The 23,709-nt window shown below is 37.4% G+C and overlaps 1 protein-coding gene and 1 long non-coding RNA gene across 5 annotated transcripts in view; both read right to left on the bottom strand.

The window, feature by feature from the left end:
- LOC135362079 (uncharacterized) overlaps positions 1 to 15,358 on the bottom strand; it is a 47,174-nt gene extending 31,816 nt beyond the window's left edge. Inside the window, exon 1 of the long non-coding RNA XR_010406408.1 lies at positions 13,418 to 15,358. This is a non-coding gene — a long non-coding RNA (uncharacterized LOC135362079). The remainder of the gene's footprint in view (positions 1 to 13,417) is intronic.
- Positions 1 to 23,709, bottom strand: part of TSPAN12 (tetraspanin 12) — a 290,076-nt gene that overhangs the window by 140,508 nt on the left and 125,859 nt on the right. The window contains exon 9 of one of the 4 annotated variants that reach the window (XM_064575016.1): positions 15,939 to 16,042. The exons of 2 other annotated variants lie outside the window; for them this stretch is intronic. In XM_064575016.1, coding sequence (XP_064431086.1) covers positions 15,954 to 16,042 — 89 coding nt within the window. In that variant the 3' untranslated portion in view covers positions 15,939 to 15,953. Of the gene's footprint in view, positions 1 to 15,938; positions 16,043 to 19,036; positions 19,057 to 23,709 lie in introns of those variants that run through there. One more of the 4 variants, XM_064575017.1, reaches the window with a different exon arrangement.

The following is a 23,709-nucleotide window of genomic DNA, read 5'->3' as shown; positions in this document are numbered from 1 at the left end:
TCATCCATGTTGTCACAAATGGCAGGGTTTCTTTCTTTATTATGGCTGAATAGTATTCAATTATAGATATAGATAACATTATATATGTTATAATACTATACAAAATATAATATATTTTTATCCACTTATCCATCAATGGACAATTAGGTTATTTCCATACCCTAGCTATTGCAAATAATGCTATAGTGAACATGAGGGTGCAGATATCTCTTGGATATAATGAGTTCCCTTTCTCTGGATACATACCCAGAAGTGGAATTGATGGATCATATGAGTGTACTATTTTGAGTTTTTTGAGGAACCTCTATACCATTTTCCGTAGTGGCTGTACCAATCTACATTCTCACCAAGAGAGCACAAAGGGCTTGTCATCTTGTCTTCTTGATGATAGCCATTCTAACAGCTGTGAAGTGATAGCCTGTAGTTTTGATTTGTATTTCCCCAGTGATTAGTGATGTTGAACATCTTTTTATATACCTGTTGGCCATTTGACTGTCTTTTTTGGTAAAATGTCTATTCAGGTCCTTTGTTCATTTTTAATTGGATTATTTGTTTTTTTGCTATTGAGTTGTATGAGTTCCTTATATATTTTGGATATTAACCCTTTATCTGATGTGTGGTTTGCAAATATTTGCTCTTATTCCATGGGTTGCCTTCTCATTTTACCAACCATTTATTTTGCTGTGTAGAAGCTTTTTAGTGTGATGTAGTCCCACTTGTTTATTTTTTATTTTGTTGCTTGTGCTTTAGGTGTCATATCCAAAAAGATCATTGCCAAGGCCCATGTCAAGGAGGTTTTTCCCTGTTTTCTTCTAAGAGTCTTACGGCTTCAGGTCTTATATTTAAGTCTTTGACTCATTTTGAGTTAATTTTGTGAGTGGTGTAAGATAGAGTTCTTGTTTCATCCTTCTGCATGTGAATATCCTATTTTCTGAGTACCATTTATTGATGAGACGGTCTAAATTATCATGTTTTAATAATGCTTAAATGTGTATGCCTTCAAGTGAAACTATAATGAAGAAAAAGCAGAAAATGGCAAGTTCATGTGTGACTTAATAAATACATTTATTAATGATAATGATGATGATGACAGTAGAAATGGAAATTTCATTTTCTTCTGCTTACCCACAGAGCCCTCTACTTTTTCCCTTCTGCATTTAAACCCCTTGATTCATTTACTCTTAGTAAAGTTTGAGATGATCTAAGACTAATCAGAATACATATAAAGTATCTCAAAGTAAAAGTACACTCAGTAGTTTATAGATGGAAGTTGATTGATTGGCCACACTGCCATGAGCTGATTTCAAAAAGAGGTGTAAAATGAAATGCCAAAATAAATCAAAGAGCCAACTAATCCTCATACAAGGGGCACCACTGACTGGAGTTCCATATCACATCAATCCTTTTATTTAATAGTCTCAATGGAAACCACTTCTGGGAGCATCAAACAAGGGCAACCAGCCAGAAATGTCATTATCCCAAGCAACATTTCTGTTGCGTAAAGCTACCTAACTCTAACTGTAATTTACTTTGAGAAAATCTGGTTTTATTTTTCCTGGACAATCCAATATGATGTTATTTTACATATAGATTGCAGACATTCTTTGTTGGTACTGAATGGGTAAAAGGAAATCATTTCACTGTATATTTTTTTCCTCAACAGAAAAATATTTTTGCTGACCTGAAGGCCAAGTTAGCATTTTGTAAGAGTGCCAGAGCCAAGTTTAATTTAGCCATTCCCATTGTTAATTAGGAGTGGCCTGCAAAGACCCCACCCAACATGTATTACTTTGATGGAAGTATATTGTGACCTCTTGGGTCATTTTTCCATATTAAAAATGGTCCTATTACAAAACTGTGTGGATTGAACTTAAACCCTAAATTATCTTGCTTGACCAAGTAAGTAAAATGCTTATAGATTATCCAGCAAATATAATTACTTAAATGTTTGAAAAACTTACAGTTACATACATTTGCAAATAATAACATTATCCTTTTCTTTAATCTTGAAGACATTCTATTTTATATAGCTTTGAAATCCTAAGTCAGTGAAAGTGTTACCATTTTCACATAAGAAAAGAGAATTTTCAAGGGATCAGTCTTCCCTAAGCACTGATAAATGAGTGAGTTTGCATTCTAATTACAGATATGGTTTATGTGCTTTCTCCTTTCAAACGAGATTACTGTGAGGTAAAGTAATCAGAGGATAACTTTTTATACTGCAACCGATAATTTTTGCATTACTTAACTAATAAGCATCTTCCTAGTGTCGATTTTTAGAATGCCAACCCCTAAAAAAGTTAATATTTTTTCTGTCTAGATGGGTATAATAATTCCCTTTTAGATTTATTTGGGTGTGAAAGGAATTTTTTATTATAATTATTGTTTTTGGAGCTAAAGAAGAGCTTGAGGATATTTAAAATGAACACCAAGATACCTCATAATAAAGAGTCCCTCGTCTGATACGCTGAACAGGTTTTTAACAGCTTTTGCTGAGTATGAATTTTTCCTGTATTCTCTAATATGTAAATCATGCGTGCAGTGATATACAGATTATCCTTTAGAGAGGTTTCATAAAAACGTGAGAGCATGTAAAATTCAAAAGAGTGAGGAAGCGGTAGATTTACCCCAGTGAACCAACCACCAGAGAGTGAAAATTAGAAGCTGAGAGGCTAATGACAGGATAATGGGAAGAACGACAATCAACAAAGGTATGAACAGTTAAAGTGAAAGTAGCCTGCCACTGAACAATGAAATACACTCAGCAGGGCCCGAGATTGAAGAAATAGTTTTAACATCCTCCATCAGTTGCTCTCAAATAAAATTCCTGGACATTTTAGAAAATAATAAAGAGCCTTTTTTATTGTTCACCCAATTGTGTTTGTGGATTTTTAAATATCATTATATTTATACCCTGAAATAATGTCAAGGACTAATTATTTAGATTACCCATAATCTTCATATCTTAGGGAAGCATATTCGGCTACATAAATTTACTTTAAAAATATAATTGGATCCCCTTTGTCTATTGCAGAATACTTAGGAGCATGCAGGCTGGAGCCACACTGCTGGTCTTAGTTTCAGTTCTGCTATTTGTTAGTGGTGATATTCTAGATAATTTACTAAACCTCTCCATGGCTCAGTTTCCCAATTTGTTAAAGGATAACAATAATAACAAATCTATCTTATAAGGTTGTTATGAGGATTAAATGAGATAATACATATAAAATGGTAAGAAACAGTGCCTAGCACATATTGTGCTTTCAGTAAATGTCAGCCATTCATGATTACCAAGAGTTATGAACTAATCCACATATTATATCTCAACTTGAAAAATGGATGAAGTCATTTGTGCATAAAATCACTCACCAAATATTTAGTGAGTACATACTAGTACCAGGCTATAGATTAAGTGACCAGAGTTTAGAATGAATCCCAATGTCAGACCCCATAAGGAGGCTAGGTTTCTAGTCACGATTACCCAGTAAGAGGAATTTAGAATTGGAATCTGACATATGTTTCTCCCTCACCACCAAGAAAATAGCCGTGATCTCTGGGTTCAAAAGATGGAGGAGCAAGAAAACACAACTATGATTCTTTTGCTGTTCTTTCCTATACACATCGGTATTTTTTTAATGTAATAAAGTCTCTAAATTAACAGGAATTAACTTACAAAAAAAGAAGACTAGTTGAGATGGGAGATGATTAAAGTCTAGCAAATGAAAAATGGGATGGAATCAGTGAATAATGTATCCAAACTATGGCTCTATTTGCAAAGGTTGAGGAGGCATTCATTCATTTGTTCAAGGGCATTTTTTGAGCTCATTTCTGTGAATCACTACCGAAGATCCTAAAGACACAGATATGAACAACCCAAAGCTCAACTCAAAAGGCACTAACAGTGGAGTGAGGTTGATTTATAAGTAACTTAATAATGACAACTCAGGGTGAAAATATTACACAGAAGTAAGACCTTGGTGTTATAGGGGCAAAAAGCAAGAGCACAGAAGAGGGAAAACTCCCATTAAGGTCAGGAACATTTCGGAGCAGAGATGAGACTTAAGTGATGAATGAGTTTTCCAAGGCAAAGAGAGATAGACAAGGAAAACGATGATGCCCTCACCCAAAAGGGAATACAGTTGGATGAGAATGTGGAGGCAACAGCTTGACATTTAAGGTGGGTGAATTCAGTCTTAGATTTGTGGATTTATTTTCAAGGATTACAGAAATACAACTCTACATTTCAGGAAAGAAAACGTACAGTCATGAGTCATCAGAAAATAGGTGGTATCCAAAGTGAGAAAGAAAGAAACTCAAGATAGAATCCTAAAAACAAAACAAAACAAAACAAAAAAACAATATTTTAGGCATGATGGAAGAAAAGACACAAGTGAATGAGAATGAGGGGTGGCTGCTAAATTGAGATCCAGGACAAGAACTCTCATGGAAGCTGAGACTCAAGACAGCTTCGGTGATGATGTTTAGAACAGTGGCAAATGCCAAAGGTTGGTCAAGAAAAAAATAGCTCAGAAAAGCTTCATGAAAGTGAGGGGATAGAGTGAGTGTAGACTAATCTTTCATGAAGTTTATCTCTAAAGAAAAGGAGATAAAAAGGACAGTAAAGAGGATAGATATTGACTAGTAAGAAGAGGGTTTTTTTTTTAATGGAAATATTTTGATCATGTGTATTTCCTGCAAATAATGAGCTGGTAGGGAGAAGCTTCATATGGCTAATTCATATGAGGCTAATTACATTTTAGAAAAGAACACTTCCGGGGCGCCTGGGTGGCTCAGTCGTTAAGCGTCTGCCTTCGGCTCAGGTCATGATCCCAGGGTCCTGGGATCGAGTCCCACATCGGGCTCCCCGCTCGGCAGGAAGCCTGCTTCTCCCTCTTCCACTCCCCCTGCTTGTGTTCCTGCTCTTGCTATATCTCTCTCTGTCAAATAAATAAATAAAATCTTAAAAAAAAAAAAAAAAGAACACTTGCAAAGTTATCTGTATCCATATTAAGTTTCCACCTAGTAACACTGTACCTTACTGAAGCTATATGAGACATTATCCCCAAATGAGTGATAGCCTATTCAATTTACAAAGCCACATTTTTATTTGTGGCCATCAAATGAAACTATGACATGATAAATAAGCTGTTTCTTAGTTTTTTCTTCGTTTCAAGTCAATATTCCATTTAGATATGATCTTACCATGACAGAAATCATTATTAACACATTATGGCCCCTCTTAACACACAAACTTTTGAGCACTTGAAATAGAAAAATTTATGATTTAAAAGTTAAGACAACAATTTTAATCAGTTTGGTGAAGCCCTTAATGAAGCCATCACCATCAAATTTTTTGAGGATTTTATTTATTTATTTGAGAAAGACAGAGAGAGGGTGAAACAAGGGGGAAGCCCAGAGGGGAAGGGAGAGGGACAAGCAGACTCTGTGCTGAGCGTGGAGCGCAACTCAGGGCTCGATCTCAGGACCCTGAGATCATGATCTGAGCCAAAATCAAGAGTTGGTTGCTTAACTGAGTGAGCCACCCACGCACCCCTGAAGTCAACAAATTTTTAAATAAATCTTCTCAGTTATGTAGATGTAGCACAAAACTGCCCTAGGATGGTTAAGATTCATGTGCTCATTAAATATTTATTGAATGCAAAAGTACACAGGTTTCTGCCAAATCATGAAAGAGAAGACAAGAGTTAATAAATATGATGTTGAAAAAAACTTCCATAAAGTCCATTAAGATCTGTCTTATGATTAGTTTTATCATATAATTTAAACAAGATAGAAGTCTATTTGATCCTTACATAAAAGAAGAATAAAAGTAGGAAGTATAAGGCTGATACAGAGATTTCATAAAGTCTTGAGGGACCCACACTCCTTCCAGATCACTGTTCTGCCATCCTTAGAATGTGGCCCTTATCCTCATGACAAAAAGAGGGCTGATAGAATTCCTTCCACCTACTACATTTATGTTCAGGCATGGGTGGTAGAAAGGGGAAAATTCAAGATGTTCCCTTTCCTTTTTAAGGAAAGTTCCCAAAGTTCTTTCCAACTTTTCTGTGTCTATTTCACTGGCCAGAGCCTAGTCACATGGCAATACCTAGCTGAATTAATACCTAGGTGGATGGCTACAATGTATAGCCAAAAATTAGGGTTCTGGTTCTATCCTAAGGAAAATATATATTAACTATATTGGCTATATAGCGATTTCTGAGACATGGTAGCAATTTCTACCACGTGGTTCCATTCACCCTGAAGATTTAAAGTTTCCCAAACTCCCTTTCTGCCTGGTAGGAAATGAAAAAAGAAGTGAAATAGGCACTAGGTGAATTTAGGATGGAAATTAGGATGGCTTATTGGTCATGTTCTAAAGGAGTGTTCATGGGGCTTCTGGGTAGCAGCTCAGACCATTAAGCATCTGCCTTCAGCTCCTGGGATGGAGCCCCACGTTGGGCACCCTGCTCAGTTGGGAGTCTATTCTCCCTCTCCCTCTGCTCCTCCCCACTGCTCTCTCTCTCTCTCATAAATAAATAAATAACATCTTTAAAATAAGTAAATAAATAAATAAATAAATAAATAAATAAATGTGTGTTCCTGTTCATCTTCCTAAATCAGTTGCCTAGGAAGTTATATTAGCTCACTTTGTGATTGTTTGTTGTTTTAGCTCTGTTTACACAACTCCAATATGTCCATGAAAAGAATAGAAAACTTAGCCTCAGATGTGGAATATATAATCTAGACGTCCTAATTTGCCCAGTGCTATGGGGGCTAAATTGGCATTATTGAGAAACTCTTAAATCGCGGTTGTCAAAAGACAGAAAGTACCTGAATATGAGTCAAAATTTCACTCATGCCAATTTTCATTGGCACAAGCTGGATACAACCATCGCTGCAACCAACTGCCTATTAAATTAACAGCAAAATCATAGCTGCTCCTATCCTTCATTAGCAACTCCCTTCAGGAATTATCCAAGGTCAGTGCTCTTCCATTCTTACTTCTCATGACGGGAGTCAGCACTTAGCCATCACCCTCCAGATGGTGATATTCAAGATCTTGGCAAACTGCCTTTCCAAGGTTGTGAATCCTAGTAGAGAATAATTACCTGGATATTGAACTGATTTTTTTTTCACCCTTGATAGTTAAAATAATTGGGGGCAATGTGGCTATGTTGACGGAGTGTTTGGCTGCCAATTTCTCCTTTTAGATAACCTCATGTGGAAAATGACATGAGCCCACTCATCTGCTGTAACATTCAGAAGAACAGTTGTCACACTAGAACCTAAATGGGGGCCCTAAGTTCAAGAAGAGGATAAAAGAAAGTGCATCCCAGAGTGAGAAACTAGATGTTTATTGGAGGTATGTGGCACTTTCTGGAGGAAGACGCTGATCCAGGCAGGTGGCACTGGCCACACTGTGGTGTCAGCAACGTCACGTCAGCGGGTCAGATCAAAATTCCACAGTGATCGACAAGGGCTCTGACATGGCTGGCACAAAGCCAGGTGCAAACCAGATCCCATCTTGTAGCTACATAAAGCCCTTTATTTCACCACTAGCCTAGCACCCTCGGACGTCTCATGAAACATCTGACAAAATGCTATATTCATTCTAGGAAGTCATCCACGTCTCTGATGGTTTCCCTGGCATCTTTCTATAGCCAATAATAAAAATAGCAATAGTTAACACTTACTGAGCTTTTAGTATATGTCAGGCACTATGCTAAATTTAGATTCATTTCATCTCACATAATAATGGCTATTGGCCGAATACTATCCAGTCCTATCTACTTTCCTTCTAATAGAATCCTGAGTGAAAATGTCTAGATAAAGAATATTACCTTTCATAACCTCTTTCTGTTTATTCAAGAAAAACAAAAATCAATATCAGTGTAATCAACCATAACATAGCCAAGAAGCAAATTTTAGAGAAAGACATTTCTAAAATATCAGAATTTCATAATAAATTCTGATTTATTTTTGGGTGATACATTATGCAGGATGGTAGAATTCCCAAGATATTTTTTTCTAGGGGCTTAAGTAAATCTTCTAAATCCTTGAACTTCAGTTTAAAATACAGAAGTGTTTCTTAAATCTTAAAGCTCTGGTCAGGTGAGTTGTTTTTCTTATAGCATATCTTTTTTTCAAAGGCTATTTCTGCTCAATGAGAAAACTCACAGCCCTGAATATTTATGTACCAAGGTTTCTGTTGAAGGAATATTTAAAAGCTATTGACCAGATCGTTGATTTCAATGGCAAGCCATAATCATTTCACAGATAGTAAGAAAAGAAACACAAAGTAACAAGGGCATAATGTAAACCATGTCTAAATGCCCACATTTTTATCTTATATATGTTAAACTTTAACAAAATTGGTAAAATATTTGCTATTTGTCATCAACCAAGAGCTGGGTTAAATCCTGTTTTGCGCCTTACTATTTGGGTGGCTTTGTATGTTAGTCAATTTATCTAAGTTTCATTGTCTATATACATATATATATTCTAGAGAGAGAGAGAATATTACATTATGGAGTATTGATACAACAGGTGCTATTGATAGCAAGTATTACTGTCATTTTTTCTAGTTTTTAAATAAACCAGATGACATATAAAGCCTTTAATATGAATAAACATGTGGAATTAAATTTAAACCCTTTTTAAAGGAATTAATATTTCAGTTCCTTTAATATGGCCTATTAGTGTTCTCTTTTGAAATAAAAAATGTGAATTATTAGATGTGAATTTACCAGACACAAAGAGTTTTATTCAAGCAGAAAACAGTAGTAGACTATGTCTGGAATTCTCACACATACGCAGAACAGGTCAATTTTAACAGAAGGAAACCACAAGACTTCTGTTCTTGGTTCCTCTTGGACACTTATTCTGGAACCTTGAGCAACATCGCTTATAAGTGACCTTAATGTAAAAATGAGGGGTTAGATTAGATTGTCTGTACGGCTTCTAACATCCAGCAGCCATGTATTCAAAATCATGTATAAAAGTCCATCAGCAGAAATGAATTCCTTTGGCTTTAGATATTGGCAGGCAGTATAGTATAACAGAAACGAGGCACAGCTTGGAATCAGCCAAAGCTGAGTTCCTATCCAGGTTGGCTTTTCAGTTCCATGACCTTTAGCAAGTCACCCCCCTTCACTGAGGCTGTTTTCTCACTTGTAAAATGCTGATGCTAGCTGCCTACTGGGAGTGTTGTGAAGATTAGAGATGGTGTAGGTATTCAATGATTTGGCTGGCATTCAATTAATCATAGCTATTATTTTCCAGAATCTGCCAGTAAAATGCAAATTTATTGGGAAGGATGACTTTTGAGGACATTTTTGGACGCCAGGAATAGAGAGCCACTCAAATCCCAATAAATGAGAGATGTGAAGCAATGGTGTTATAAGGTTATAGATAGTTCCATGGATCTCAGGACACAGAAGGTCTGGAACTGGGAATTGAACAGAAATAAAGTGCTCTCTGCTCATGTGATGTGCTTCTTCTATCAGATCATCTGTACCATTTCTCTCTCTTTCTTCCCTCCTTCCAGCTTTAATACCCACAGCTCCCTGGAACCCTCTTCCATCTCTTATCCCCACACAGGGTCCCTGATTTACTAACTTCTACTTCACTGTCAGCTCTGGGACAGAGGGTACAACCAGAGCGTGGAGACATGTAGCCGACTGTCCATTTCATAGAGTTGGTTTGTAGGAAGACCCTTGGGAATGGGTACATAGCAGAGATAGTACCCCAACATAGAATTAGTGCAAAGGGTAACACGAAATGCTCGTTGCCACCCTAACATTTGTTTTCTGGTGCTAAGATGTATGGAGTTGGAGTCCGGGATGGATGCAGCTTGTATGGATCCTGAAGGTTATATAATTTTGAAGCCCCTCCTTAAGACAAAAAATAAAGTTATGAATGCAAAATATATAGATAAGTAAATTTTTTTTAGAACTGGAAAAGAAAGTACAATAAGTTATACACTTTGAGGAAGTAACATAAATGTCACAAAATCCAGAAAATAGTTCTATGAATTAATTGCTTAATACACATATATAATACATTCTCCTACATTTTTAGGTTGATTACTTGCTCACTTATTTGTGTAATAATAATATTTGTAATATTTCTTCAGAGAGAATGTAAAGTATCTAGTATTTTCTAGAGCAAGGTTGATCAAAATTTGGTTTTATCTAATTGATAGTTGAGATCCATAAAAACAGACCTACTTATTTTTTTGCTGTATAATTACAGGTTTATTTCCTAAAAAGACAAAAATTCTGTCTTTCTAGAATTGTATTGCAGTTCAAGTCTACTTTAAATTTTCCATTAAAAGTGTAGGATGTAGTGTACCCTGCATTATCAAGTCTATCCTGACAGGAGAGAATTTGTCTTTTGACCTGGCATTAATTAGAACTGAAGTTTTTCTTACCGGTTTACACAGATGAGGACTGCAAGACTGTTTCTCAGACTAGCTTCTGACTAATCTGGAAGAAACCTACCTATTTGCAGTGCCAGCTAATTTCCAACACATTTATATATCGATACAGATTCTAACCTTGTGCGTTTGTGTCAGGTACAGGGAGACAGGCACAGAGGGTGGTAGGTGTATTCCTGGAAATAGTTCCTGCACTAGGACAGCTATAACAATAATAAGTATTTACAAGAAATAACAAGTGTTGGCCAGGATGTGGAGAAAAAAGAACCCTCGTGCACTGTGGGTGGGAATGCAAGCTGGTGCAGCCACTGCGGAAAACAGTATGGAGGTTCCTCAAAAAGTTAAAAATAGAACTATGATCTAGAATACCTTATGATCCAGCAATCATGTTACTGGGTATTTATGCAAAAAATACAAAAACACTAATTCAAAGATATACATGCACCCCGATTTTTACAGCAACATTATTTATAATAGCCAAGATATAGAAGCAGCCCAAGTGTCCATCAGTTGATGAGTGGATAAAGAAGAGGTGGCATATATATATACACAATGGGGTATTACTCAGCCATGAAACGAATGAAATCTTGCCATTTGCAACGACATGGGTGGAGCTAGAGAGTATTATGCTAAACGAAATAAGTCAGTCAGAGAAACAAATATCATATGATTTCACTCATATGCAGAATTTAAGAAACAAAACAGAAGAACGACAACAAAAAAGGGACAAACCAAGAAACAGACTTTTTTTTTTAAGATTTTTTATTTATTTATTTGAGAGCAAGAGCACAAGCAGGGGGAGCAGCAGAGGGAGAGGGAGAAGCAAGCTCCATGCTGAGCAGGGAGCCCAACGTGGGGCTCAATCCCAGGACCCTGAGATCATGACCTGAGCCAAAGGCAGACGCTTAACAGACTGAGCCACCCAGGTGCTCCACAAGAAACAGACGCTTAACTACAGAGAACAAACCAATGGTTGCCAGAGGGGATGGGGTGGGGGGATGGGTGAAATAGGCAATGGGGATTAAGGAGTGCCCTTGTCCTGATGAGCACCGGATGATTTATGGAAGCGTTGAATCACTATATTGTACACCGAAACTAATATTACACTGTATGTTAACTATACTGGAATTAAAATATAAACAAACAGATAGATAAATAATAATAGTAATTATTCATGGAAGTGCTACAAATCCCATAAATGTAGCCCATTAAACAAACTAAAGGTATATCCAACATAACCCTTTAGCCATATCCGAAGATGCCCCCATGCTCTATGAGCCTAGAGGCAATCTGAAGGAGGGAAAGTTGAAGTGGAAAGAGTCAGTGGCACTGATCTGTACCGGTTACAATATCTGACTTTGGAGAATTAAACATATAAATGCACGACCTTGAGAACACATTGGTCATGCTTTGTTAGGATAAACAAGGGATTATCAAGCACTCAGAATGGTACAGAGGGAAAACTAGCCAGGCTGATGTAGGACACTATTCTGTCTATTCTGTCACCTTGAGGGTTCTGGGTGAGCAAGTAAAGAAGGCTGTAAGGAAGCTTGTGATGAGGTAGATGAGGTTACAGCAAAACCAACCTCACTGATTACAGTAGTTTTTCCAGGGTTAGATTTACATTTGCTGACATCTGCCACATGTGTCTGCTCTGGCAAGAAACTAGTTAACTTGACCTCAGACCTGGGATTTCATCAGGCAAGATCACACAAGAAGCTGTGTTCAGATAAAAGAGGTGTATGGGAGACACCAATTCCATGATTGGCAGGAAGGGAGAGACAAAATTGACACCTCAAAGAGAAGAAAGACATTTCTTTTTCATTTTCATAACAGTTGTTAAAAATTAATGACAAGTAAAAGGAAACCAAAGATGGGAAAGAAAAGAAAGGAAAGACCTTCATTAGCTTTCTTAAGTGAAGTGCTCTTGTGCCCAGGGGGAACTGTGCTGTCACTAAAATACAGTGAAGCAAGACTGAGTCCAACAACATAACCATTCAGACCGTGAACTCCGGGCCTCCCAGGTAAATTCATTAGAAACTGATATATGTGTCTGCGAAGGAGCTCTACAAGGAAAGCGAATTACCAGAATGGAATTGTATTATGTACTCAAAGGTCAGCTAAATACCATTAAATGAGTGACTATGTGGCTAATGAACTTTCTAGAAAAATATTTACACACACGTTGCCTAGTATGAACCAACGATGAGGATAAAGTGAAAAATCACTTTAAGACTAAGTAATATCAGCCTTCTAGTAATGACCAAAGCTCCTCACGCATTCACTATTAGCCAGGACTGTGCCTTTTCCATTCATATCACATAAGCTTCACAGATTCCTCGTGAGATAGGTATTTTCATTTCTTCCCTTTCCCGATTCTTTTCCCAGTTATCTCCTACTCATCTTCTGTGTCTCCACTTAAATACTTCACCACCCAAAATACATTGTCTCAACACCCTTCCTAGCTTTTTTTTTTTCCCCAAATATCCTGGACTTTCTTCACAGCACTTATCATACTATGGAATCACGCAATTATTTTTTGTTTATTGGTATACTTTCTATCTTCCACTTTACCATGTAAGGGCAGAGTATACCCAGTGGGCTCAATGAATGCAAGTTGATTAAATACTCAAATGATGGGAAAACTGAGGCTTAGAAAAGTGGAGCCATTGCTAAGAGGCAGAACATGATCCAAATCAAGCTCTCAGTGCCTTCAAAACCTTTGGAATGAACCCCTGTGTTACCCTATCCATGCCAGCCAGGCTACATAACTGTCAGGGCTCAGTGCAAAATAAAAATGCAAGCCCCTGTTCAAAAAGCAGGGGGAAGGTGCCATTGATGGTGTTAAAATATAAAGCTTTATTCTTTCTTCCACAGCTCCCTTTCACTTGACATATTTTTTTATTTGCTACTGAATGTGGATCTAAATAAAGAAAACTTAAAACTTTAAATTATTACCATGAAGTTTACTGTTACCTTTATAGAGAGCAATAGCAGCTTTAAATGCAAATCTGAATATTCGCCTTGTATGCAGAATTCTCACGCATGGAGAGTCCCCCAGATTCTGTGCTCCGGGGACATGTGGCGTGCCATATGCAAATGGATCAGCAAGGAACAGCTGACGCAAATGCCATGTGCATCTCCTCTGCTCACACACATGCGCCGTCGTCCCACAGGATTTCATTTGCCAAACAAAAAACAAAGAGAGAATTACGAGGAACTTCGGGAGCAGAGCATTAAACGAAGCGGGGGGCCCTGGTGAGCACCTGGTGTGGTTCTACGCCGCAGAGCGCACAGCCATGGGGCCGCCCTGTGGACCGTCTCCGTTCGCCGCGGGTTGTTCCCCTGTCCGCCGTGGTGCTATATCCGAACCCCAAATTCACAGCAATGAATCATATTATAAGATAAGGATACCTGATTTTAGTACACTGTGAGGACAATGGGGGGTGACAAAGAGCTCCCAAGTCTTTTTTCAGACTTCTGTGTAACTAGTAAAGGAGGCAGATACATATGTTTGCACACCAGGAATAGGAATTATTTTTATTTGCAGACGTTTATAATTGCTTTGCCATTGACTGGGTTATTAAACATTCAAATCTGAGTAGGGAGCAGGTAATTTAGTGCAGCAATATTTTCTCCTCTGCTTCATTATTAAAATTGGATAGAAGTTAAATTATACAGTAATGCAATTGCAAATATTTTAGCCGGAAGGACATCGTACTCTTAGCCCTTTTTTGGAGAGAGAGACAGTTACAAACAAGGTCAACCATCCTCACAGTTCTTTGGGTCTGGACTGATTTTGCATTTTTCTCCAGTTTTTCCTGCCATGAAGTCCAGTTCTGAGGACAAATGCTCTAGCAACTATAACAAAGACAAGTTTTTCTTATTTACCACTACAACTTGAGACTGTCTTGGCTTAAGGATCCATTACTTAGATTGTATCAAGATAATTAACAAACAGGTTTTCTGGTCTGTTGAACTGATGAGAAATTTTAGTCTCATAAAGGTTGAGTAACTCACACAGCTAGTAAATGGTAGCATTAGAATTTGTACCCAGGGCTGGCAGAGTATGCATTGTTACCCAATTCATTCTCAATAAGCTCACTAAAGCCAGGGATACAATGATAATAACTGTATGATTCTCCCAAACTAGAGCTATTGCCTCCTTTACCCCACTCTGTCTCACTGTTTAAATTTACATTCGTCAGTTAGCTCTGTTATGTTCTTATACACTAGAGTACACATTTTTTTGTCTGTCTACACTCTCGCCTATTTTTCTTTTTTACTTTTCTGCCACTATTTATCTAAAGATATAAATACACAGCATATTTCCTTAAACTACACTGCAATTAGAAACTTTTGCCCTAAACTTTTTCCTTAGTCTTCATATGTATAATGTACAAAAAATGTAATATAGATTATTTATTGCATTTTATATACACTAACATATATATGATTTACAAATGATTAAATAAAATGACAAGTAGAGTTCTGAATTGTTTGAGAGATGTTATACTCTCTCATCGAAAATACTGATCTTAGCATTTGATCGAAGAGTCAGACGCTGATTTCATCATTATATTGCCTAGGTACATTTAGATCTCTAAGTCCACATCCTGTATAACATTTATAATTTACTCAATACAACTGAAGGTTAGTTTCTGCAAAGCAGTGAATTCAATATTGTATTTGAATGACTTGTATTCACTTTACCAGGATTCATAAAACAGTTCAATGTCTGATGGCTATGAAGATGTTCTTTGTCAAACTTAATTTAAAAAGTACCAAAGCAGGGGCTCCTAGGTGGCTCAGTCAGTTAAGCATCCAGCTTTTGATTTCTGCTCAGGGTCATGATCTCAGGGTCATGAGATGGAACCCCGCCTCGGGCCCACGCTGGGTGTGGAGCCTGCTTAAGATTTTCTCTCTCCCTCTGCCCCTCCCTTCACCCCCCCCCCAACTCACCACTCACATGCTCTCTCTCTCTCTCTCTCAAAAACAAGTACCAAATGCCCACACTGAAAGAAGTTGTGTTCTCTTATGAAAACAACTAGAGCCAAATAGGCCATGGAGAGGGTCATGCCAGGAAAAGGAACCCAATAGGGTTCCCTAAGTTAGATCACATTAAGGAGATAGCCATTCTTGTCACTGAGGATTTGACATGAACTCTTTGTATTTCTTTAGGAATAAGTAAAAGACTTTAAATGTCTCTGTCCCCCCCAACCCCCACACATGCTCATGTGATCTCTCTCTCTCTCTCTGACAAATAAATAAAAAATCTTAAAAAAATTTTTTTTGAAAAAGCAATTTGGTACAGATTTGTAAGAGTGAGTTTATTTTTTATTTTGGTTCATTTTAATATGAGGGTTCACCAAAGTCTGTATCTATGGTTAGGATCATAATTTATTCTATTTAAGTATCAGGTTATAATCAGGCAACTCAATAAATGAACAAATCAAAATACACAAATGGAGGGGTGCCTGGGTGGCTCAGTCGTTAAGCATCTACCTTTGGCTCAGGTCATGATCCCAGGGTCCTGGGATCGAGCCCCGCATCGGGCTCCCTCTCCCCCTGCTTGTGTTCCTTCTCTCGCTGTCTCTCTCTCTGTCAAATAAATAAAAATTTAAAAATCTTTAAAAAAAATACACAAATGGACAGTAAAAGAACTTATTGCATAACAAAGACTCTAAATAATGTCAAGGAAAATGAAGAAGACTGAATATTTATGCTCTGAATGACAGCTGATGTCTCAATTGAAAAGATTAAAAATTAATGTAAACAGGTTCAGCTGATATGTCCTGCTCTCCTCTTTGTCAACCTGGGCCCTAAAAGGACTGAGATAAGAAAGCTGTAGCTTTTCGGTCTGGTAGGTCTAATTCGTACTGGTATCTGTGGAGCCTCTGTATTTTTTAAAACTTCAGTTTTATGGTTTTCTTTTGATTTGGGATTTCTGAAATGTATTTTTTTAACATAACTTTATAGTCTAGGAAAAATATAAATGAATAAAAGAGCATTAGATAAGGAGAGCAAACAGAAGTCCATACTGAAAAGAGGAAAGCATTTCCATCTAAGAAAATAAATTTAATTTGATTTTAAAACAGACAGAAATGAAAGAAATAGTAATCTTAAATTGGAAGTTCAAAAACCAGCTACAAGTTCCTGAAGTGATAGCTGAGCCTAAATTTCCTGAACAGATTCAGGATTGATCCTAATTTGCTTCTGGAAAGACTTTTATTTCCTCTGCAAGGCCCAGAATGCCTGGGCTCAGATTTTGGCTCTGCCATTAATAAGCATGCACAGCATCTATCTGCACAGTTTCATTCATAAATCTTTTGACTGCATGTGAGCCCTTTGAAGAATATGAGGTCAGGCCCACCTAGCTCCTCTTGCCTCTCTTGTGATTGTCCTTGTAGGCACCTAACCCGTTAAGCCTCCTTTCTCTTATTTGCAAAATAGATGGAGTAACAGGACCTACCTCATGGTGGGGTTATGAATGTATTATTAATGATTTTTCCATATAAGGTTCTTACCATAATGTCTAATAAATGTATTTGCTATTTTATCCAAGGTAGACTAGAAATGACCAGCGTCATATACACTCAGCCCTTCGTAAGGGAAGCGCCTCAGGAGTCTACAGGGACTCCAGACACCAACTCATCTCAACAGCAAGGAGTCCACCTGGAGTAATAACCTCTGCACAAACCAGGAAGTAGGAAAAGAGTGAATATGCTTATCCCCACACTTTATAGCTAAGCAAGCAGTTTCAGGTTTGATTATTTACTCAACGTCACAACGCTGGGAGGAGACAGAGCTGAACTTGACTGCAGGTGCACTGACTTCATGTCTTGTCAAAATTAAAATGAAATCACTCACAATCACGTTGCTTCAGATAAAATGCCATCAACCGGCAAACAGTAACAACGGGCATAATAATACATTAGTGTTTGATAATCAGTAACAGTAGTCTTTTTTTTTAAGTGGGTCACAAATCTGGGCAAATGTGCCATCAGATGGACATGAATAGTGACAAGTGCCTCCATGTAAAACCCTCATTCAAATGATCCTGTCATCTCTTGCTACTCTGAAATTTAGTTGCACCAATTTTTTCCTGAAACACACTAATGTGCCAACTGGGACTTCCAGACCTCGTTGTCCTTGGGAGGTTTTGCTGCCCTGTCATTAATTATGTGAACTGAACAGTTTTAAAGGTGAGGGTAAGGACTCCAGAAGGTCTGGATTGTGGTGACATACTATACTTGTTGGTTTGGTTTAGTGTTTCTGGAGTATCAGAAGCAAATTCCATACATAGCAATAATAATAGTGGCTTGATGACCAACATTTTCCCCTGTGCAACAGCTTATTTCAGGAGAGCTAAAGAATAAAAAGAGGTTTTTGCTGATATCTGGCACATAGTACCTCCTTTACAGTGCTCTCTTGAGCACATCAATTATTATTTCATCTCAAATGCTAATAGATATGCAATTATACAAGAAAATCAAACATGTGATATGGATTTCTGAGCCCAACAGTCCTTCAGTTTCCCTAAACAAACTCACTTGTTTTCTTCATTAAAAAAAAAAAAATCATTTCCTTCCTACATGCTTCCATTGAGAGTGGTATGAACATGTTCAATCATTGAGAATTTTATTTTACCATTTAAGTTGATCAGATAAAGTTTTCTTTAGATGATAAGGAAGTTCTGACAAAGAAAATAAATCACTGTTTTTATCTGATTATGTAAGTAAAAACATGTGTTGGTTATAGAACACAATGAAATTAACATATAAAAAGTGTTCAGCTATAATTCATAGATTTGTTTGTACTACAACGCAGGATGAGCCAACATTGTGTTAGCAAATAACTATCCATAGATACAACTGATCACACAGATGCACTTTACCAGTTGTTATTTCTGATCTTTGAACTCTTGTTCCCAGAATCGTATATTAATTTGGTATCACAAGAATTTAGCAATGTTCAGATACATTTTGTCTGTTCTTTCTGTATCATCCCATTTGCTCGCATTTAATATTTATGGCATTTATCTTCCCGTGGGGGGTAATACGGCATAATGAAATAGAGCATAAAAATGGAAAATCTCATTACAGTAGCCATCCCTAGCCTTTGGGAATGGAGATGTCCTTCTTTTCAAGTTTTGATTTTATAAGATACCCCATTTTTAATTAGAAAGGAGAATTCCATATATATACTCTTCAAGTGAATTAAATATAAATTAGATTACAAAAAAACCCTTTTTGGAAATAGTAAATAGCCCTTGAGATAATTAAAGACTTATTGGAATACCAGCGATCGATGATTATGAATCAAGAGCTTAGAGCCTGAAGATAGTGCAGACCAAATATCCCCAATATTCCTCCACGCATTTCTCTGGTTTTCCTTGGCATTCATCCTCTGAGGCATTAGAGATAGAACACTGCCATTGCTGATCAAACTTGACTGATTAAAAAGGATCTTGGCTGGTAGAGGCGATCGCTGTGGGTGACTCACATCTCTCTGCTCGCACATGGCAGGGCTTTGGCAGGGTGTTTAAAATAAGAGTCTCTGATGTCCAGACGGTTTGTTTTGTTTTATTTTGTTTTAGAGATGTTAAGATTAGTCTTGAAAAAAAGAAAAATGATAGTTGCATAATGGGTAAGGTAAGGAATTGGTCAAGGGTGATTTTGTTCCTTTAAAACAACTCGGACATGACATACCTAATTTATGAAAGCACAGAAAATATTTCTATACCTATGTCTTTGCTTCCAGTTAATAGCCCTTAACTGGTGGCTGCTTTTCTTACCTGAATCCATTACTCTGTGGGAGTGAGATGTTCCTGCTCAAGGAAGAAGACATTGCCACGTGAATGGTGGATGTTCTAATATACACAGGTGCAAAAACAGCTAGGACAAACTTGTTTAAATTATCCTCAAAGTCACTTACTTGCTATGTTAGTACTCAAGAATTATAATTAGTGCAAGGTTACTTTTGTTTTTGAGTAGGAAAGCTGAGATATTAAAACAGCACATCACATATCATGAGAAAGATCATAGGGCTTAAAATTAACACCTATCACCACGGTCCCACATCCTCTTTCATTAATGGCACCATATTTCAGTAGGTATATAGTGACAGCTCTTCATAGGAACCAAAATATTCTCTGACTTTATATTAAATGCAACATGTAACTTTCCATCTAAGTTCTCCACTTGCTATCTTCCCTAAAAACCACTTGTAGATTCATTTGACTTTTGTCATTAATTAATAATTAGGGAGTTAAACTTGTATCCATGTCTAATCAGTCTAGTGTAAAAAAAATACTTTTCTTAAATGTGACATTTGTTTGCGATCATTCAGACAAAGAATCAACTAAGAGAACTTTCCTACTTCTTAGTTTAGTTAAGCCTAAGCAAAATTCCACTCAAAATTAACATGTTTCTAGGATAGCAAGAGCTCATAATTTGAAATGATTCACTCATTTCAAATCTAGAATCTTTTGAGATGTTTCAACAAGAAAGCCTCACAGAGGCAAAAAAAAAAAAATTACAATTTATTCATTCTAAAATATGAAATAATTAGCATCATACTACGCATAAGTGGTAAGTCAAAAAACCATGAATAAAGTTAGGAAGTTATATAAAAACCTGTTTTTCTTCTGACTTCATTTAATAGAGTTTAATGTAAGAAAAACAAAACCTGCTGGCCACATTCCCCTTTTGACTTCCCTACATTAATTTGTTTATTAGAGTCTCTGCTCCCTTCTCCACACAGAGGGAGGTTTCATAAATGCACATTGACATGCCCACTGTAAGCTTATGTGGAAAGGAGAATTAATCCTCCATTGTGTAGCAGTCAAGTCCTATTTAGTGGTTTGTCTGCGAAGATCAATACAGGGTCTCTAAGGCATAATGGCTGGCTCCGTTCACTCTTGCTAGACAAACAAACGCCCTTTTAAAAGTCAGTTCACGAAGAAAGCTTTTTCTAGGCACAAGCTAGCCCTGAGTAAAACTTTAAACAGTCCAAGTTTGCATTTCAGCGCTGCAGTCTTCATTTCTGGGCCCTTTTCCCTGGTTTGAATGTGACTTTGCCAACCTCTCCCCATTAAAATCTGCCTTCAAGAAAATAATTTGATGTATAAATTCAATCCCAAAGAGATACTCAAGAGTTCAAAGGCGTAATGTGTTACCACTCTCAAGAATAGTTGTATTTTAGCAAAGACAAGGATTCTTAGGCAGAATTAGTCTCTAATTGTGGAACTTAAGTCATTCAAAGAGCATGAGAGACATTTATGAGGAAGTTATTTCAATACCCTCATAGACAGGGACTTAACCCCACCTACTCATAAGACTATCTCTGCAGCAACAAGTTGCCTGAAAGCCTCCTCACAACGCATCCTTTCTCTTTATTGTTTGGCTAATTCCTTTTTAATCTTCTAGATTCAGTTCAGATCTCGCCTCCTTGTGGAACTATTTCCCAAGTATACTCAACTCCCAAGATATCCCACAATCTATTTCTATCATAGGAGTTATTACATTTCATGGTTCTGTCCAATGCTGCCTCTCTCCCGGCTAGAAGTCACTAAGAACAAGCACCGCTGCCTTTAATCTCTGCCTTCCCACACAGAGCACAGTGTTTGGCACGTCACACACACTTCCCTCCCTGCCCCAAACCAAAATTATGTAAGTCATAACACCAGGGCAATCAGCTCGTTGCCCCGTTCATCTATTATATGCGCATTGACACCAGGCAACCAGTAATGGCGGAGAGGGCAGTGGAGGAAGAGGCGGATGAGCTGGGATACAGAGGCTCCCCATCCTCTTGTCCCTAGGATGTACATTTCCTACAGTCAAGATACTACAAAATGTTTGATGAAATATGTTTAACAGTATTGAGGTAACGTTTTGTGGGATGGTTTCAAACTCTTCCACAGGAAAGCAACGGTTAACCTTTCCGAAGTAAGTTGATTATACCGAGAATGGCCCCTCTAAGTCAGAGGTCGGTAAACTAGGACCCACAGTCAAATACAGCCCATCTCCTGTGCGTATACTCTTTGAGACCTTAGAAGAGCATTTACATGTTCAAATGGTTAGAAAAATAAAAATCAGAAGAATGTTTCTTGACACACAACATTATATGAAATTCAAATTTCAGTGTCCATGAATAGTTGTTATTTATTTATGAACGCTGACATTTTTATTGGATGATAGTCACCCTCGTTCATTTATGGATTATCTAGGGCTGTTTTTGCACTGCAACAAAGTTGAGTAGTTGTAACAGAAGCCATATGTCCTGCAAAGCCTAAAATTTTACCATCCTGCCCTTTACAAAAAGAGTGCTCTAAATGAGCATATTAGGAACAACAAAGGCAACTCAATGACATTGTTTACATCTCTTAAAAAAAAATAGTTCAGAAAGAATTGGGCCTGAGGAAAGGAGATTCACTTAGGGTTTAGGAGAGTAAGCCATTAGTGTGATCCTCCTTACTGTGAATAGCAGAGGTGTAAACAAGATAATTAACAATTATTTCTAGTAGAAGTTAGATCAGATAGAGCACAATGCAAGCAATAACCTTAGGCATTTTGGAGATAGGAGAAAAAGAACATAAATATATAGAAACCTGAGATCATGAGAGTTCAATTATTTATTACTCCTACTACCTTCCTTAACTGTGAGATCTTTTTGGAGGAAAAAAAGAACCAAATGTTAGATCTATTATCAGTGTGAAAGTACCTCACTCATTACTAGAACTAGATAAAATTTTGAGGAAAGAAAGAAGGGAGGGAGAAAAGAAGGAAGGAGAAATATATTTAAGAGGAATATTTGCCTTCAGCTTTTATCACTTGCTTTAACTAATTTTTCTTTTTTTTATACGTGGAAGTTCACTACTTTAAGTGGTTTTATTCCAGCAGACAATTTTATCTGTATTTATAAAACCAGCACATGTTTTGAGGACTATTTCAAGGATGTTTCTTCTGCTCTTTCAAGTTTAAGCCTTGTTTTCTCATAATGAAAATCAACCACCATTGATCCCATAGTGACTGTTCTAGGAGGTTAAGGTGCTGAGTTGTGAAGGCTTTACCCTACAACTGTAAATTAACCATTATCATCAGCTCTCATTAGTGGTAGAAATATCAAGTTGTCAAACACATTGTAAAAGAGTATTCTAGCTATCCATGTTAATGACCTCTATAATGGAACCACTATGTTCTTTCTTGTGTTTAATTTAAAGCACACATTATATGTTTTCATTTTATTGCCAAACCCTCATCCATCTTATATTCTCCTTTAAACATAAGAATATTTTTTTCTTTATTTAGATTTATAACTAACAGCCAGGCTCTGGCATGTTTAGCTATAGACTTTCATTACTGTAATAAAATACAACAACAAAAAGAAAAACTCCTGCAACAAGAGGGTCATGAGCAACGGCACTAATTGTAGAGCTATGTTCATTTTAAAAGGCAACTTGGTTTTACATATATTCACCTGCCCTTAGAATATGCTTTAAATTATTACTAATGGTATTCTCAATGATCTGTTGAAGGATACAACTCTGAAATGATTTATTCTAATTAAGAGCCTCTTGCCAGCACTTAGTCACCAAGAGGCTCAGAAGCCCCAGGGACCAGCTTTTATTACACACTGTGCCCATTTCATACAAGTAGAACATTTTACAATCATCAGATCTAATTGGACATCTTTATACTGTAGCTTCATGTTTGGCGTTTTTCTCCTCACTCTGTCAAAACAGATACTTTGGTTGTTTAGCTTATTTTAAATGTACAAGGGATTGAAATGCACCTCTTTGACAGAAACTAAAAAGCCTTGGGCCTGCTCTAGACGATGCAACTTTCCCTCGGTCCTATGCAGCTTCCTAGGCTTGCGGTGTTTCAAAATACAGGATGACGTGACACCCAGTGCAGCTACCCAGAGAGGTCCTCTCGGTCTCACTACCGGGATTCTAATTCAGATCAAATGTGATTTTCTGCTTTTAGGGGAAGGGCTGGAGTCTGTCCACAAAATAACAGCTCTGCATCTGGGTCATAACGTCTTAGACCAGAATGACCTTAGCAGGGAGCTATGGTGAGGTAGGCAGAGCCCAGGTTTGGGGGGCGGGGAGGAAGTCCTGGGTCCCAGTTTGGTTATGCCTCTTACTAGCTGTCCAGACTCCAGGGGGCTGCGTTTGCCAGACTGGCCTGTCATCTGATTTTCTGCCAGTTTGGACAATGGGAACATTAGCAGGAGATGGGAGGGTAGGGTTGTGGGGGGACGCC

This window comes from Mirounga angustirostris, unplaced genomic scaffold (assembly GCF_029215605.1).
Source record: "Mirounga angustirostris isolate CCGP_5_RB_7025 unplaced genomic scaffold, mMirAng1.0.hap1 SCAF_12, whole genome shotgun sequence".
Lineage (NCBI taxonomy): Eukaryota > Metazoa > Chordata > Mammalia > Carnivora > Phocidae > Mirounga > Mirounga angustirostris.
This window is presented reverse-complemented; position numbering and strand designations above follow the sequence as displayed.